Source organism: Salvia hispanica, chromosome 6, assembly GCF_023119035.1.
Source record: "Salvia hispanica cultivar TCC Black 2014 chromosome 6, UniMelb_Shisp_WGS_1.0, whole genome shotgun sequence".
Lineage (NCBI taxonomy): Eukaryota > Viridiplantae > Streptophyta > Magnoliopsida > Lamiales > Lamiaceae > Salvia > Salvia hispanica.
The window spans coordinates 47,461,719-47,479,201 of NC_062970.1; the positions used below are offsets into that span (position 1 = coordinate 47,461,719).

At 34.2% G+C, this 17,483-nt stretch overlaps 2 protein-coding genes and 2 non-coding genes across 4 annotated transcripts; 2 read left to right on the forward strand and 2 right to left on the reverse strand.

Moving 5' to 3' along the window:
- Positions 1-1,424: 1,424 nt before the first annotated feature.
- LOC125197631 lies at positions 1,425-1,520 on the forward strand. Its single transcript, XR_007172164.1, has one exon. It is a non-coding gene; the product is annotated as a small nucleolar RNA R32/R81/Z41 (small nucleolar RNA).
- A 60-nt stretch (positions 1,521-1,580) lies between these two features.
- Positions 1,581-1,681, forward strand: LOC125197629. Its single transcript, XR_007172162.1, has one exon. It is a non-coding gene; the product is annotated as a small nucleolar RNA snoR31/Z110/Z27 (small nucleolar RNA).
- Positions 1,682-4,566: 2,885 nt separating this feature from the next.
- On the reverse strand, positions 4,567-9,137 carry LOC125194310 (probable serine/threonine-protein kinase At1g54610). The gene is made up of 8 exons (XM_048092454.1): positions 8,087-9,137; positions 7,181-7,465; positions 6,776-7,093; positions 6,437-6,664; positions 6,233-6,333; positions 6,001-6,115; positions 5,219-5,650; positions 4,567-5,106 (listed from the first exon to the last, which is right to left on the reverse strand). Exons 1-8 carry the CDS (start codon positions 8,498-8,500, stop codon positions 4,894-4,896), a joined length of 2,106 nt encoding a protein of 701 aa, XP_047948411.1. The 5' UTR covers positions 8,501-9,137; the 3' UTR covers positions 4,567-4,893.
- A 4,505-nt stretch (positions 9,138-13,642) lies between these two features.
- On the reverse strand, positions 13,643-16,918 carry LOC125191839 (mannan endo-1,4-beta-mannosidase 2-like). Its single transcript, XM_048089263.1, has 5 exons — positions 16,137-16,918; positions 15,286-15,483; positions 14,828-14,950; positions 14,529-14,740; positions 13,643-14,347 (listed from the first exon to the last, which is right to left on the reverse strand). Exons 1-5 carry the CDS (start codon positions 16,506-16,508, stop codon positions 13,939-13,941), a joined length of 1,314 nt encoding a protein of 437 aa, XP_047945220.1. The 5' UTR covers positions 16,509-16,918; the 3' UTR covers positions 13,643-13,938.
- Positions 16,919-17,483: the final 565 nt, after the last annotated feature.

A 17,483-nucleotide genomic window follows, 5' to 3' on the forward strand; every position in this document is an offset into this window, starting at 1 on the left:
AAAACTATGGGTACATATGCATAATTTTATTAATTGTATCTCGTGTTATATATTTATATCTTTGTATTGCTACTCACATTTACATGTTGTGTTAATAAATTGATGTTTTTTGTTGATAATTTTCATATACAAAATTGAAAGTTTGCATTTTATATTAGAAATTAGTTATTATTTGATCACTACTCCAGTACTTAAATACATGCATATATATGTGTTATGTTATTTGAATTATGTACATTTGAGAATTGGGGAAAGTGGGATTGTTATAGTAAATAATTGTTGTTACTAAATATTAATGCTTGTAACTCTTTTGAATTCTTATGTAAGATTCGAAAGTATAATGACTGGGAACTTAGGCCCTTCTTTTTTCTTATTGAAATTGCCAATGTTTGTAGTCACCAAATTTATTGAACAATTGAAGGGCTGAGATAAATTCATGCTCTATCCACTCCAATAATTAGATTAGTTTTACTTAGACAAAGTTTAAATATGAAAAGGTTTTCAACAAATAATAATCAGACACATAATTTATAATGTGGGTCCCACAATCCACTAACACCCATTTCACTAACTTTTTCCTCTCCATCTCTTACTTTTTCTCATCTTTCTCTTACTTTATCAGCTGCATGTTAAAGTTTAGGGGCGAAGAGAATAATCTTCTTCATCTTCATAATTTCTAACTAGGTAATCATTTTGTCGGATACGAACACGACAAGACTGGTGACATTCATGCGACTTCTTGGCGTGTCTGAAAATTGTAAACTAAATATAGAAATTACTCCATCCGTCCCACAATAATTGTCACTCTTGGTGTTGGCACAGATTTTAAGGAACGTAAAGAAATGTTGGTTGTAAAAGTTAGTGGAATGTGTGACCACTTTTTTAAATTGATAATAAAATGTGAGTGAAGTGAGTTAGTGGAATGTGAGACCCGACTTACCATTTATGATAAAAATAAAATGTGACAATTATTGTGGGACGGACCAAAATGGGAAAAAATGGTACCCCCGTCCCACAAAAGATGTCACACTTGTGGGACGACACAGGATTTTAGGAGGTTTTGTTTTGTGTGTTAAATGGAGAGAGAATACAATTTTTATATTCAGGTGAGGGAGAACTTTTTTCAAAAGGGGAAATGTGACATCTTTAGTTGGACAAACTAAAAAGGAAAGTGTGACATTTTTGTGGGATGAAGAGAGTAATTATTATGGAACGGAGGGAGTATAAAAATTAGCTTAGCAAGTGGGCTTTGGATTGGGCTTTTGAAAATAGAACTGTAAAACTACTAGGCCTAAACCGGCCCATTAGGTCTTCAAATGTTCCTATATAAACTCATTCTTCAACCATTCATTTTCATTCACCTCAGCTCTTCCCATCTCTGTATCTCTATGTTTTTCGATTCAATTTGATTTGGTTTATGTGTAGGATGAAGATGATGAGTAGAATTGATGTGTGATGGTGAATTCCACTTGATCGATTTAATGTATTTCTCACTTCGCTACGTTCTTTCTGATTCGTCCTTTCAATTTTTCTTTCTCGATTTTTTTTTGTTTTTTTTTTTAAATAAATTGTTTGAAAATCGGATGAGAAGATGATGAGACATGAATAATCTTAGGACACCTTCTGACGCAAACTGACAATGCTGCGTATGAGAAAAGATACTTTGTTTCTGATTCATCCATTTTACTTTTTCTAATTAATTTTTTTGTCGAAAATGAAAATTGCTCTTTTTTAGATTTTACCCTTTTTGGTAGAGCAATGATAAACAACCAAATTTTGTACAACCAAAATAAAGTTATATTAATAATTTGATGTATTAGTTATATATTAAAATTATAAATATAGTAAGTGGATAAGTTAAAAAGACTTATTAGCCTTTAACCTCATTTTTTATATTTATATTTGAATTTTCTTTCTATTATTTTTAAAATTTGAATTAAAGTAGGCACTAATTACATATATAATTCTAAAAAAATAAAAAAATTATAAAAAATTATAAATATATAACCACAATATTATGCACTTTCCATATACTATATATGTATCTAATATTTTAATTAAATTCATAAATAAACCTATTTTTTTGTCAAATAAATAAGAATTTGGTTGTACAAAATTTGGTCACATAGATTTATTGTTTTTGGTAACCCAAAATTTTCTTGTTATGATTTGCAAATGATTTATTCAAAATGACACAAATTGTAGTACCTATAAATGGAAAAGGTTGAATGACATCTATAAATAGAAAAATAATGATCTAAGAGTATGACATAAATTCGATCTATAAAGAGAGAAGGACTAGAAAGATTAATTTATGGAGGTTATTAGAGTATTTCTAACTATTTACACTAAATTTAAATAAATGTGACACTAAATATGATTTTACTTTAGCTATTTACACTAAACTCATATTTAAAAGAATATTTTTTATATTATATTTTCTTTACTTATAAAATTTGATAAAAATTTAAGTTTAGATTTGTATAAACCTAAAGATATGTATTTTTTTTTCAAAAAACAAAAGATGAGATTGAATTTAAAGTACTATTAGAGCTAATTATCCGTCTCATTTTAAATTTTAGTGTACCATTGGAGATCTTAGCAGTAAAAGTTTATTGTGTTGGTATCAAAGTGATCAAAATGAGGTCTAGAAAGATTAATTTTATGATTAATATATTTTTAAAATGTAACTATGTTCAAAATTGAAACTGATATATCAATAGCAAACACGAGTACTATTAATAATCTCTTTTGTACTTCTATTTTGATGTAAAATGATATAATAAATATATTTTATGATAAAAATTTGTAAATATTGTTATGGTGAGAGAAATATATCCCAATAATGAAACTAATCCAGAACATGATAGGCTGATTTATTAATATAAAATGCATAACTAAAATGAGTGGGCTTTTATGACCAGTTTGTGTGCTGGCTTGGGCTTCTATCTTAAAGATCCAAATAAGGCAATATCACACAATTTTATATTTCTACTCCTATTTCTTTGTCAGATTTGAAATGTAAAGCAGTAAAGCTGTAAAATAAAAAATTACCAATTGCGTGTAATTTTGGAACTATTTTTGTAATTTTTCTGGAATTCAATCATAGTAATTAATCAAGGAAAAAAAATAAGATTGGGTTACAATAAATAGACATAGCAATAGAAAGAAATATGATGAATTTGAGATATTTCTTTCACAAATCACAACCCTAGTCAAACGGTCGGGTCTATGGTTTAATTGTTGTTTAAATTTGTGGATTTTTATGTTACTTGTTGTATGTGGTTAATACTAGGACGGGTGTTGTCCATTTACTTTGGCTTCTTATATTTACTCGCTTGTATTCTTTTGTAGTGATTTTGGATAGAATATTTGTTTTTGCTTATATAGTGACTTCGTTGCTTTTTTGTTATTGTTTTCCCTTTGAACTACTCCTGTGCTTGCTAATTTTTTACTCTTGGCATTTCTTTTGTATAAAATGACAAGTTTTTATTTGAGAACATATTTTCTTGAGTTGGATTCTTCCTTAGCAACGACCATATGGATGCACCAAATTGGGTCAAATTACACTATTTACGTGTTACATCAATTCTTCATTAATGACAAGAAACAGTTACGACGTAAAGTAAAAAAAATCAAACTATCATGCCATATGGCACTCCCGAATTGGTTGATTTCATGCGACATGGACCACTATGCAATCCTCGCATACGCCCCAATTCGCTTCCCACGACTGACGATCCGCCCACGGCTCACGCGGCCGAATATTGTCAATTGTTGTGAGGGCCCTAACATCTTCTTCTATTCATCATCAAACACAAAAATTTGGTAAACCTAACTTGTGCACATCCAAATTTGGCAATCGCCATCACGCAGCAACTTTCTCCACTAATTATGAAAGTCTAGAATCAATCATAACACAAAAGTCTAACTTAATAGTTACATATATTTGAAATCGAAACAATTGGGCTTGACTTTTTGAATTTTGATTAGTTGAAATTGCAATTATTTATTTATTTCGAAGTTTGAGAGTTGATGGAGATAATGCATATCCACCACCAAATTGTGCTACATTTAGTGCGTAGTTGTCGAATTTAATATACCAAAAATTTCAATTTAAAAAATACACATACAAATGTATGTGACCTCTTCTTTCTCTATATAAATGTGAATGCATATAAGTCAATGAGCGTGCAATGACAGCTACATTGGATTTGGTATCCCATTGTTATCACTTTATAGTATTTTTTATATCTGGACTCAAACTCGAGATTTTTATCTTCAGACATTATTCATACATTTGCAATCTTTAATGACACAGTCAATAAATTTATGTTGCAATTACAAAATATCCTTTTCCTATTCGATCATTTAGGATTTCATATCCGAAATTGCGATATAGTAACGCGCCACAGAAACCTTGACAAAATTAAGAAACGACGGTCTTTCTTTTCGTATATGTATTGGCTTAGCAGTAGAGTAGTTAACATCTAAAGGAAAAAATATCGAATTCGAATCCGCCATGAAACAATTAGTAAAATTAATTTTGCAATTACAAAAAAACACTAGAATCAAAATTGAACTAATATTGAACTAATTAAGTTCTTAATTGCAACAAAATATGATCTCTAATTGAACAATCCAATCCCATCAAGAATAAGTAGAACTTGTTTGGTCTCTTCCTACTTCAAACAGAATCTAAAAAATGGCATCAAACACATGAATCAGTTCCTGCTCTTGATTTAGAGATTGGATCATTCTAAAAATATAGCAAAAAAGATTATTAAAAAAAAAAAAAAAACAATCCTCACAATCTGTACAAGATTTACATAGATGAAAGAAGCACTTACTATATGTATGAATATATATACGTATAGATTCCGGCCGGCCGGCCTAGCCAGCGCTTTGATTCGAGACGTGCGTCTGTTTAGACGACGTTTGCGTCTCGTGAGGCCGAACTCTACCGGCCCTTGTCTTCTCGTGCCTCAAACGCCGAGCAGCTTCTTGGATCCGGCGATCGTGCTCTTTGAGCACCTGCTCTATGTTGTTCGATGGCGCGAGCAGAGGACCCGAGAAATGGATCTTTCTCTCCTTACCGTGCCCGTCCTAAGAAACGAGAATAGACGAGGATCGCGTTAGACGATAGCCAGTGATCGTATACAACACAAAATTTATCGACAATTTTTCGCTATTGTAAGATAAACGAGCGTTTTCGTACCAAGACGGATTCTTTTGTGTTGATTCGTCCGTAGTCGGCCTGGTGAGTGCCGGGAGGTATTTGTGACTGCCGTCTCCTGTCGTGATTTCTCACAGCTTCCCCGAACGACTGCGAGAACCTGCCTGCTTGATTTGTAGCCTCGACGCGTTGGGGGCCTAAACTGTTTCGGCATTCTGCGGGTGACAACCCGTTTCTGGAGGAAGCGATGGAAATATCGTTGCTTTTCTTCCCAGACGACGTCCAGCTCACAGGTGGAGCAAGAGGACCGGAATTAGAAATCAGTCTCTCCCTCGGGTTTGGCAGGTGATCTTTGCTCCTTTCGGACGGATCTTGTGCTCGTCCCGATTGATCCACTGCAAAGCCAGGAGCAGCGTCTTGCTTTTGAGTGTTGAAAAATTCGCTACGACTCTTTGAGTCCGCGTGGCCATGCCTCTGAGACACGATTCACAAAATCAGTAATCGATATAGAATGCGAATACCAAGAAAGTCGCCAACAGGCCAAAATTCGAGCCACCAAGTATAATTAACCTAACACAGCCTTTTACGTATTTACATATCTAAGTTTACGAGATTAGTTTCTAGAGAACGAACAATCTATCGCGAAGCTATATCAGTACGCAAACATAGAATGAATGAACATCACTGGTCATACAAATAGGATCGAGGTTTATCTGACGTGTAACTAATCTACAAATGTCAAAGATTTAATCATGTTAGGCCGTGTGGTTTCGACTTCTCAAATGTACGAGTAGTAATATAGTCGTAAGAAGTCTCGAGCATACCGGCATTAATCTAGACAACTCAGCATTGGGATCGATCCCTACCACACTTCGGAATTCTCTTGGTTTTTTAGAATCATTGTCACCCTTGTGTCCTTTAGCTCCAGCAGCTCCTTTCCTGTCGAAAGACGGCCCAAACAACACAATCAATCAAGGACGAAAAGGGATGTATGTGTGTATAAGAAGTTAAGCAAAAAACTTAAAACGATTTGAACGAATAGATGTGAGCACAGACCTTCTCGCTTCCTCTTCTCTCAGTTTTGCATCGATCTCTTTGCTTGGAGGATATTTGGGCAAAGTCGATGGATCACACGGAATGGGAGATGTTTTGAAGAACTGTAGGAAAACATAGAATCAGTACGACACACTAAACTTTGGCTTCGAAAGAACACTTTAGAAGAAAGTATGTCTCGTCCAGAGAGAGAGAGAGAGAAGGCACCTCACTCTCGAGAGCACTAGCTGCAGTCCCTCGATCAGAAGGATCGACTGAGAGTAAGATCTCCATCAGCTTTACAGCAGCATCATGACGATCCTTAAAGGTATCAGCGATTCGTCGTCTGTAAGGCTGAATCGGCTTAAAGACCGGGGAGTGGGGTAACTTCGATTTTTTCCAATAATCCTCAGAAGGCGAACCACAAAGCTTGAATATCTTATGCAGCTGCTCAACCTGCAAATAGAAAATATCGAAGAATAACGCAATTTCATAAGCAACAAAGATTAATAACGTGTTGTCGAAGGTCGTAATAGAAACAAATTCTTCAAATTATTGCGTAAATACCTCGGTTCTACCAGGCATGATGGGCTTGCCAGCGTACAATTCTCCGAGTATGCAGCCGGTACTCCATAAATCGACAGCAACTCCATACTGAGTCGCTCCGAGCAAAAGTTCAGGTGGCCGATACCATAAAGTCACGACGCGGCTTGTGAGAGGGATTTTGTTTTGATTGTCAAAATAACTCGCCAAGCCAAAATCAGCGATCTTTAAGATCCCGTGATTGTTAATCAAGAGATTCGAACCCTTTATATCACGATGCAGGACACCGTTCCTATGACAATAATCCAGCCCACTCAATAGCTGTTTCATGTAACACTTCACCTGAAACGAACAAGAAACAAACGAACATCAGAACAAACAGATTCTTCCACTCAGTGTCCCGTCGTGATAAACAATCACGTTTATCACCTGTGGCTCTGAGAACTTGACGCCGGGCAGTGACGCAAGACCAGTGAGATCATGCTCCATATACTCAAAGACGAGGTATAAACTCGAAGACGTCTTTGAAGTGACCAAGCCTTCCAGCTTGATAATGTTCGGGTGATCAAGCCTTCGCAAGATGAGAATCTCCCTTGCCATGAATTTTACACTCTCTGGATCCATATTGTCGAAACGCACTTTCTTCAGAGCCACGTATTTGTTAGTCAGGAGATCTCGGCCCTTATACACGCTACTGTAAGTCCCTTGACCAATCTGCAACAACAAAATGCTATCACACAAGAACCAAAACCAATCATATCAGGGTAAAATACACACATTCGAAACTATCACAACTTCAAAGAAGATCAAAAGAGAACCTTAAATTCAACATTTTAAAGCTATAATAGATCATAAAAATTAGCAAAATTCGACTACTTTTGTAACGAAGGAATAACCAACATGATTTAACATAACAATCTTCTAATCTCATTCCGATCATGCTATCAAATCTTCTTGCGAATCAACCGAAAACATCATCCACAAAATCTACAACAAATGCACAAGCTATCACTAATTCACTATACAAAGTCAAAAACTAAGAAAAGTCATATACCATCAACAATCTTCTCAACTCACTGCGATCATGCTACCAAATCACAAAGTTTGTTGCTAATCTACCAGAAATATCATCCAAAAAATCGACAACGAACGCACAATCAACCATAAGGATAAGCTACACAAAGTCAAAAACTTTAAAGAAGATCAAAAAACAGCTCACAATCCACCATTTACAGCAATAACAGTCAAATAAAATTAGGCAATTCATCCACTTTTACACTGAAAAAAACAATCAAGATGATCCATTAAACAGATTAACACATCCAACTCATGTACCTTATCAAGCTTCTCAAAGGTATCAGCTTTCCGCGGAACCCAGCCGCGGATGGCCTCCCCAGCCACAGCGACCAGCCAAGACGGCCACCCAGCCGCGACCTGCTCCCCCTCCACTGCGCTCGGGAGGCTCCCCAAGTTGGGGAAATTCCCACCTACATCCTCACAGCTCCCCTTCCTCTTCTTCTCATAATAATCATCCCTCACCTTCCTAGACCCACTAACCTTCTTATCAATCAGCCCAATCTTCACCTCACCACCCTCCAAACTCTCCTTCATCGAGAAACTCTCATTCCTCCTCGACGAAACCCCCCTCGCCACACGCAGCTCAGCCGCCTTCCTACTCAGCTCCCTCTGCTTTGGGCTCACCTCACTATCCTCCACCGCCGAAGACGGCTTCCCACAAACACACCCCATTTTTCCCCCAATTTCAAAATCAAATACACAAAACCCTCTTCACAAACTCAGACAATCATCCCAAAACAGAAACCCCATCAATTTTTCCCCCAATTTCAAAATCAAATCAACAAAACCCTCTTCACACGCTCAGATAATCAAACCCCATCCCAATTTCGACACACCGACCCAAAATTGAATTCAATCCGAGATCAATTGAATCCAATTATCTGCCCTAGAGCTTAAAGAACTGAGCTTTTTGCAATCCAAAGCAATAGAAAAGTGAAACGCCCAAAATTACAATCCAATTTCTTCAATTGGACCTGAAATTGGGGGAGAAATGTGGTGTTTTAGAAAATTCTCGGCAGTAAAAACGAGGACTTGGTCTAAAAAAGCTACAATAATCTGCGCAATTATTGACTGTTCGACATGATCGTAGTGTGTATATATGTATATGTATATAATACTCACACAGACAAAAAAACAAAGGGGAAAAGGTGAATAATATTCGATATTCCTTTTCGCAGGTAAAGTAATCTGCGATTGAAGCTCACAATTCAGTAAATTAAAATAATTTCACAGGAAATTTTACTAAAACTGAATCAATTTGAAGACCCCACTTCGAGCACCATCGATGGGCCAAAATTCGATATTCGGAAATTAAAAATAAATTAAAAAAAGATAGAGAGAAGCAAGCCGGCGATTTCTCTCTCTAAAACTGGAAATAACAGCAGCTTTTTGGCTTAGTCAAGACGGCGTTGGATTCTCTCTCTAGTTTTTTTTTTATTTTAATATTTTTATTATATTTATTTTACTCTTTTTATAGGGGACAGATATTCAATATTGTGCTATTTTTTCTTTTTGGGAAAGTTTTGTGTGTTTATTAAAGTAATAAAAATGAGTTAATATGAAAGTTGTTGAATTAGGTAAAATTTAAAATTCACTTTTATTTATGGGGTTATCAATAGTATTAATGAACAAGGGCCAAAATTTAATGGAGTTTTAAAATATCTATGATACGTGAAACATATTATAAGTTGCTTCATGTTATATCAGGTGACGGCGTAAATATTCTGAAAATTGAGAAGTAAATTGTGGACGTTATCGATAAAAATTGAATTTTGTAAAGTTGTTTCATGTTATATCAGGCGACGGCGTAAATATTCTGAAAATCGAGAAGTAAATTGTGGACGTTGTCGATAAAAATTGAATATTGTGTACCGATTTGATTTATATTAAGCGTGGCATTATTGAAAATATTTAATATTATGATGTTTTCGGTAAAACTATTTCATTCTCCATTTTTGTAGATAGCATTCACTTAAAAATATATACTCTAGTAATTAAATTTCTTGCAAATTATTGAATTGGATCTTTTCCCCTCAAATTGGAGTCTTTGAGTCAAAAGGCCAATCACAAATTTTTATTCTCTACTTTTAATGAATCAACCAAAGAAAATTGACCATGTTTCAATCTATCCCACTCATATTGAAAACAAGAGTGGATTTATTGGAAATTAATGCCACAATCATCCAAAGTTTTTGAAGTTTTATTATTTATAAATAACAACTTAATTGGTAAGGCATTTTTTTAGTTAATAGTAAATCATAAGTTCGACTTACCATTAGCAATTATTCTATCATGAGCATAGGTAACCAACCATTATTGATTTTAAAAAAAATCAATTGAATAAACTCAATCAACTTAATATAATATATGAAAAATAGGATTGTTGATAAATTGTCTCAATAATCTTCTTGTGTTTTTGATAACATGAATTGGGTTTCTTGATTTTCTTAGTGAACTGCATTTGGTGAAAATTAAAAATAAATAAATAATAAATAAAAATAAAGCTTATGTTTGGTACTTTGTCAATAATGATTAATGAGTAATCAATGATCATTATTATTAACATTAAACATTCTAGTCTTAAAGTCTAAACCTACCGCTATCAAATAGGAAAACTAATTTTGGTAATAGTATTTACGTCCTAGTTAATTAATTATTACATGATAAGGAGATAACATTATATCATTGAATACATTTTTCATGTTTGATTGCAATGTACTATAACCTCATGTATATTGTAACATATCATCTCCGTGACTATAATGTCTTTATATGATCAAAGTTATAATTAATTAATATTGATAATATCTTTTAATGAATTCGGCCAAACAACTATACCCACATTTACATTTAACAAACTATAAATTAATTGTGTATTCCAACCTTTGTCAAAGGTAGTTAATTGTTTCAAACCTACCTAATACTTTGATTCAACAATTTTTAAGGATAAATAAGACAAACTTTTAGCTGCTAAATTCCAAATATTGCCTTATTTATCTATTGCGTTTTATTAATAAAGACTGAGATTTCAAATTTGCTTCACTAATAGTTCTTATATTTAGAGTTGTCTTTATCTAGTAAGTCATTGAAGAGAAGTCAAGAAAAAAGTAGGTTTGGTGACACAATCACAATGCATCAACAAAATCAATAAATATAGTAAATTATTAAATTTATTTTTAGGAAAATCAATTCCTTGTTCATGGATAAAATAAAAAGGAACAATAATAATTAGTAAGAAACATCATCATTCAAATTCCTAAAAAATCAACATAGAAAACAAGACTTTGTTTTTTGTTTTTTTTTCATCAAGTAACCTAACTTGTATTTTCTTGATCAACTTATGCTTGGTCGTACATATTTGACATTCTAGATATATTAAATTTGAACAATTCAAAGCTCTAATTGTTTTATGCCATTTGGGACATATGTAGCACTATCATGGATTAAAATAAAAATGATAATTGTATATGTATATTTATTTTAAATCATAATTGTCCTATTTATGACAAAATATTCAATAGCGTGGGGGCTGCTATTGTTGAGGGTTTCATGGCATAAATATGAAGATAGCATCGAACTTATTTTCAGACTTTAATTAATTTTTTGTGTTTGGAAAATGAATTTCGTTGCTGGCTGACATGTGCTCTGTATGGATAAAACGACTCCACATTGGCTTTAAAGTAACCATCTCCTTAAATTTTTGTGGCTTGGCATTATTCCTCACAAAATTATTTATTGCAATACTAACATATTTTATATTTTTGTATATATAGGTTCGTATTAAAGTGAGATCGACAATTATATAACATAAATAAAATTTATTCTAATCCATTAGAGCTAACAATAGAATAACGATAGCATTATATATACATATTGCCCAATATCATCATAAGGCTAACACGTCGACAATGGGCGGATCCAAGTGGAGTGGGGGTGGATAAAGCTCTCGATGAAATAATTTTTTTCATTGAAATTTGTATAAATTTAATGTAAATTATTGTATAAAAGTCCTATAAATGGTGTAAATTATCTAGAAACATACTTTGGTTTTTTTTAAAAAAAAATTACAGCCTCGATCGACAATAATTTCTATGTCCACCACTGTCGTCAACTATAACAAAATTAAAATGCTGTCGGGATTCGGGGGCTATGATTTCCTCGATATGTCTTCACACGATCTCAACCACATTTGTCTACCCATTAGAACTATTTTCATTTTCTGATAATATTGTTTAAATATTGCAACCATATAGAATAAATAATGTGGTGATACATGATATCATCACGGTAAATATGTCAATATTAAAATACATATTATACTATATAATAAGGTAAATATTAATTCTTAGTTCTTATTTAAAATTTGATTCTTGTTTAATGACAACCCTATTTATAAAGGTTTTTGCTTAGAGACTTTAATTAATTGTAGGTTTGTAGACTTGTAGCTCATGCTTAAACGTATCCTCTACTCCAGCATGCTTAATGATTATCATTGCTTCTCAATTTTATTTCCTTAATTTGTGGGGGGAATATTCTCTAATAATAGTATTTTAAGGATAATTCAATTAAAAAAAATTTGTACAATATCTGATTTTTTTGAAAGAGTCAACGTTTTAAAATTTTAATGTTCGAACTAATCCAAATTTCGTTTGTTTTCTTGATCCTATCACAATATTTTCAATCTGTATTACGTTAGCAAAAATAATACTCCCTCCCTTCATAGTTGAGATAATAGTAAGAATTGGGAACTTACAGATAATACTGTTGTGAAAGTCAATTTACAATCCTATATCGAATGTTCGACACATACTACTAATTTCTAGGAAATGCATTTACAAAAATTCAATTATTATATTTTTTTCTAAGATGCAGTTATGAGTTATCTATCTGGAAATAGTATGACCGAAAATAATCTAAAATGCATGTTTTTATAATTTTTGTTTATTTATCTTCACTATCAAACTATAATTGAGAGGACGATTGAAACGGGGCAATAAGATTATGTTTGTTATTTTTTTTCTTTTTTTTCGCTATATTTTAAATTTTTTTTTATTTATATGAGGTTTCTTGGTTGAGCAGCTTTATAAAAGCAATGTTCATAAAATAGAAATATATTCTTTCAAGCTTTTTGAGGAAATAGTTGGCTGACCTAAAATAAACCTACTCGAACAACTTTCTTTCTTCATTTATTGATGTTTTAAAATGTAAAGAAATTAAAATACAAAATCACACGAATCACTTTGTTGAATGAATTCTATGATCTAGACTCGTATCAATTGTCGTTTGAGACAATTTTTGACATCAAATGAAAATAATTCGTAGTTTGGGATGCAATAAGAGAGCCCTCCGCGAGTCACCTCATGGAGAGGCGAAGGGATGAACGAGGCCGTGAGAGCCACTTCGCCCTTCGTCACTCACATTTTTTTTTTTTTTTTTTTTTTTACTTTTAGTAATTAGCGATGTGGATTTTAAGGGACGAGAGAAAATTGACGTTAGATCCCGATAAGGGGTGCCAAAGAGCAATTAAGGAACTTGAATCGGTGGTCGCCTAAGTATATTATAGTATATTTACTAATTTACATAATTATGGAGTCTCGTATCAGACTGTCTGACGGATCAAAATCGGTCATACGATTGGAGATTCAAATACAAAAACTATCCAATACTAATAAAATTACAATTTTTAATTAGGTTATACACATTAGTTAGAAGTAGTTGTTGGATGATGCGTGAAGCTTGAGTTTTTCCACATTATTGACATTTTCTTCCGCAATTTCAGCATTTCATTAAATATAATCATCCAATTCTAGAAACTAAATCAAACACTCTTTCTATATATATATAAAAAAAAGAATTAAACAATACCCATATCTAAATGTTTAGGGTTGGCCTACACGCCATGATTCCGTCCCGAGTTTGTCAGGAAAGTAAAGTTGTCTATCTCGATCGAGTAAAAAAGAAATACATATAAATCTTATGTTTTTCATTAATGAAATTATACATCTATGTGTAACACTCTTTTTATATTTTTTTATTTTTTTCACCCTAAAATAAAAAAAATTCCAAAAAAAAGCATATCAAAGGGAACAAATCAAGAAACTGTGGCTTTTCTATTTTCTAAGTGTGCACAATTTTCTCAAGTAGTATAATTGTGTGGAGAGTGCACCTTGGATTCGTGCGAGCCGGCACGAGTGCTCAGCGAAGAGCTGATACGTCGACTGCCTCTTCCACGGGATGATCCCAAAGTCGTCGTTGGAGTCCTCCATCCCCTCCACCAGGAACTGCCACACGAGGGATCCCGCTCCCGACTTGTTCTTCACAGCGGACTTGTACATGATGTCGAGAATCACTTTGTAGAACCTCTCGCGCTGAGCAGGGGTGAAGTCCGGATTCTCCGTGGATAGACCAAACTCGGTGAACATCACGGGCTTTTTCAGCTCCTTGTCGCCGTCTTCAATGTGGGAGATCATCCACTTGGAGACGAACCTTAGCTTGTATTCGAAATCGGGATTGTGTGTCCTGCAGAAGAGATCGAACAATTTTTACGTAGATTACAAAATCGCGCTTTCAAGATTCACGATTTTCGCTCTTACTTCTAATGTTTCTTCGATCAAATCGGATATTCATCAAACGAGAACACTAAATAGGTCGTACAACGACAAAATCGAGCTTTCAAAATTCATATGGAGGGAAAGCTCACCAGTGATCAGGGTAAATGTGGACTGATGCAAAATCGATAGTCGAGAGGTTTGAATTGCGAATGAAATCCGTGCCAATGTCAGATGCCCAGATCTCGGGATTGACAGTCGACCTTTTCCGACTTTTAGGTCCGTAGAATCCCTCAAGCCCCACTGTGAGCAGATGGTTCCTGTCGATTTCTTTTATGAAAGTCGACATTTCCTCGATCCAATCCTGCAGTTATAGAGATACCGATTTTTACCACATGGAGCAAAATTGAGTTCAAAGAAGCTCAACTCGAAGGGGAAATCTCGGGTTTACCTGAAGTGTATCACCGGATTTATCAGTCATACAGCGGGGTTCGTTGATCAACTCCCATCCAAAGATAGTTGGATCGTCCCTGTACTCGATTCCGGTCAACGTGTTCCTCCTTGTTAGAACAGTCTGTCAAGAAAAGAGAAATTTAAAGGCATTATCAAACGTACATCTATTATGTACGAGAAACGACAACCTAAGCACCTAATCTCGAAAGAAAAAAGGCATGCAAGGTTTTCTTTCGATTTCTATTTTCTCATCCAATATTGGAGATAAAACATCGATATCAGCGAGATTGCAGTAGATGTTTAACACACACATCCACATTTCGAGTAAAGGGATCTACTTTCGTCTATTTCACGACACCCACAGATTGTTATCATGCTCAGAGAGTGAATTAGTGATCATAGACGCTAAGACGAGACTTTCCAAGCACAAAGTAGGAGACAGTACGGCAAGAATACCTTAATGTAATGCTTAAAGTAGCGACGTATAGACGGGTCATAAAAGAACGAGTCATTAGAAGAGCTCAAACCCACGCCTTCTTCCCACGCCCACTTGACATATTGCGTCTTTCCACCATAAGCTTGCAAGTTATTTACCAAGCACAGCATTAGCCTTATCCCGTATCTTCTTGATTCAGCGATAACATAATCCAACGCCTGCGACAAGCACAGAAGAATTGAACTTCTCAACCAAGAACAGAGCAAATAACTCAAACAGGAAACAGCAATGCAAACTTCAAGCAAGAGATGTACACTCGACTCCTCATCCAAATGATACAATCACAATACGAGTACAGACTATTTGCAACCGAAAGCTCCAAAAAATCAAGATAAAGACTAGAACCACCACACTGGATAACATTCAATTACCAAGAAACCGAGATTCACACTCTACTATTCATCATAATCATTATACGAGTATACACTATTCACAAACGAAGCCCAACAAAACAACCGAGATAAAGACTAGAACCGTCAACCACTACATAAGCCAGTGCTCAATTACCAAGAACCCGAGACTCACACTCTACTACTCATCACAATCATCACACGAGCATAAACTAATCGCAATCAAAGCTCAACAAAGCAATCAAGATAAAGACTAAAACCACTCAACCACTGCATTAGACAAAGTTCAATCAGCAAAAAACCAAGATTCACACTGCATACGAGTATAAACTATCAATAAACGAAGCTCCATTCAAGAATCAAGATAAACATCAACATCAAGCAATCTTCAAATCCAATCACCAAGAAAACAACAACATCAGCAATCACTCCAGCAACAAAAACAAACACTAAAAACTCACCCTAAACACCCTCTCATCGAATCGACCCGGTGTAATCTGAAGAGCATTATACTCCCCATCATTAAAAGCCCAAGTCCTACACACAGTGAGCCCCATCCTCGCCCCAGTCTGCAGCATCTCCCTAACCTTCCCTCTCCTAACCTCATCAGCAGCATGATCCATCATCCAGTAAGAATTCCACCCATTGAAATAAAAGGGCATCCCATCCACCACAAACTGAGTCCCATTCCTCTCCACAAAGCTCCACTTCCCATCCCCATGAACATTGATCCACAAATCCCCAAACGACAAGTATATAAAGGCCACACACGATGCAAATGCAACAATGGGGTAAAGCACCCCATTCCCACCAAACATCCTGCTCTTTACCATCAATTTACACACTCCCAAAACCAAAAAAGAAGCTAAAAATCGAATCTTTAACCACTAAATCAAGAATTATCTCTAATCAATTGATGAATTTGATCTGTTCTCACTGAATCTTTAGCTTCTAAATGAGGACCAGATCCCCTTCTCCCCCAAGTTCAAATAATTAAATCAAAATCAATGAGCCTTCAATTTCAGTTACCCAAATTAGTAACTGAAACGTGAGACTAATTGCAGAAAAAAAAGATCACTGTGTGTATGTGTGTGTAAAATTAATCTGTATCCCTTCAATCACTCAATTGAAGGAGATGTGAGAGAGAGAAATTGGGGGAAATTGAGCTTATATATATATATACAATAAAGCAATGTGGAAAAGAAAAAATCTTTAATGAAGACGACGGTGGAATGTTGGTATCAATTGCATTTGCCAGATTAGATCTGGGCTCATAATTTCAGACTTTTATTGTGATTTAATAATCACTATAACACTCATCATTCAATTTTTTTTAAGGCCATTTCTCCATTTTTTATATTTTTTTATTTTATATTTACCTTATTTTATTCTCTCTTTATTTTCTGTATTTCCTATATTTGAATTGAAAATATATTTTTGTAATAATTTATATCATTCTCGCTTTTATGTAATAATAACTTGTTAATCATAGTAATATTTAAAAAGAATTAAATATAACATGTTTATTTAGAAGATATTGGCAGAATTTCAAAGTCTTAAGTTGCAAATTTAAACTGGCCTTTCATTTCTCCATTTTGCAAACTATATTACAATTTACAAATCCATTCATAGTAGGAAATGTGTCTATGTTTTCTCCAAAGGATTATTTTATTATATTTCTTACTTTAATGATTATTTTTTGAGCTTTTTGAATACTAAACTTGTGGGATTCACCTTGAAAAGATGCCTCTGTCTCATGTCATGGTGACTTTGTGAGACTTTTGTGCATAGATTTTGGTGCAGTGTCA

Excerpts from the sequence above, each read along its gene's own strand:
- LOC125194310 (XM_048092454.1), bottom strand. The coding sequence starts at position 8,500 with ATGGGGTGTGTTTGTGGGAAGCCGTCTTCGGCGGTGGAGGATAGTGAG. Across the intron at positions 7,466-8,086 it reads CCTTTGAGAAGCTTGATAAG|ATTGGTCAAGGGACTTACAG; the intron begins GTACATGAGTTG and ends TTGTTGTTGCAG. Across the intron at positions 6,665-6,775 it reads TCATGCCTGGTAGAACCGAG|GTTGAGCAGCTGCATAAGAT; the intron begins GTATTTACGCAA and ends TTCTATTTGCAG.
- LOC125191839 (XM_048089263.1), bottom strand. The coding sequence starts at position 16,508 with ATGGTAAAGAGCAGGATGTTTGGTGGGAATGGGGTGCTTTACCCCATT. Across the intron at positions 14,951-15,285 it reads ACTTTAAGCATTACATTAAG|ACTGTTCTAACAAGGAGGAA; the intron begins GTATTCTTGCCG and ends TTTTCTTGACAG. Across the intron at positions 14,741-14,827 it reads AATCCGGTGATACACTTCAG|GATTGGATCGAGGAAATGTC; the intron begins GTAAACCCGAGA and ends CTATAACTGCAG.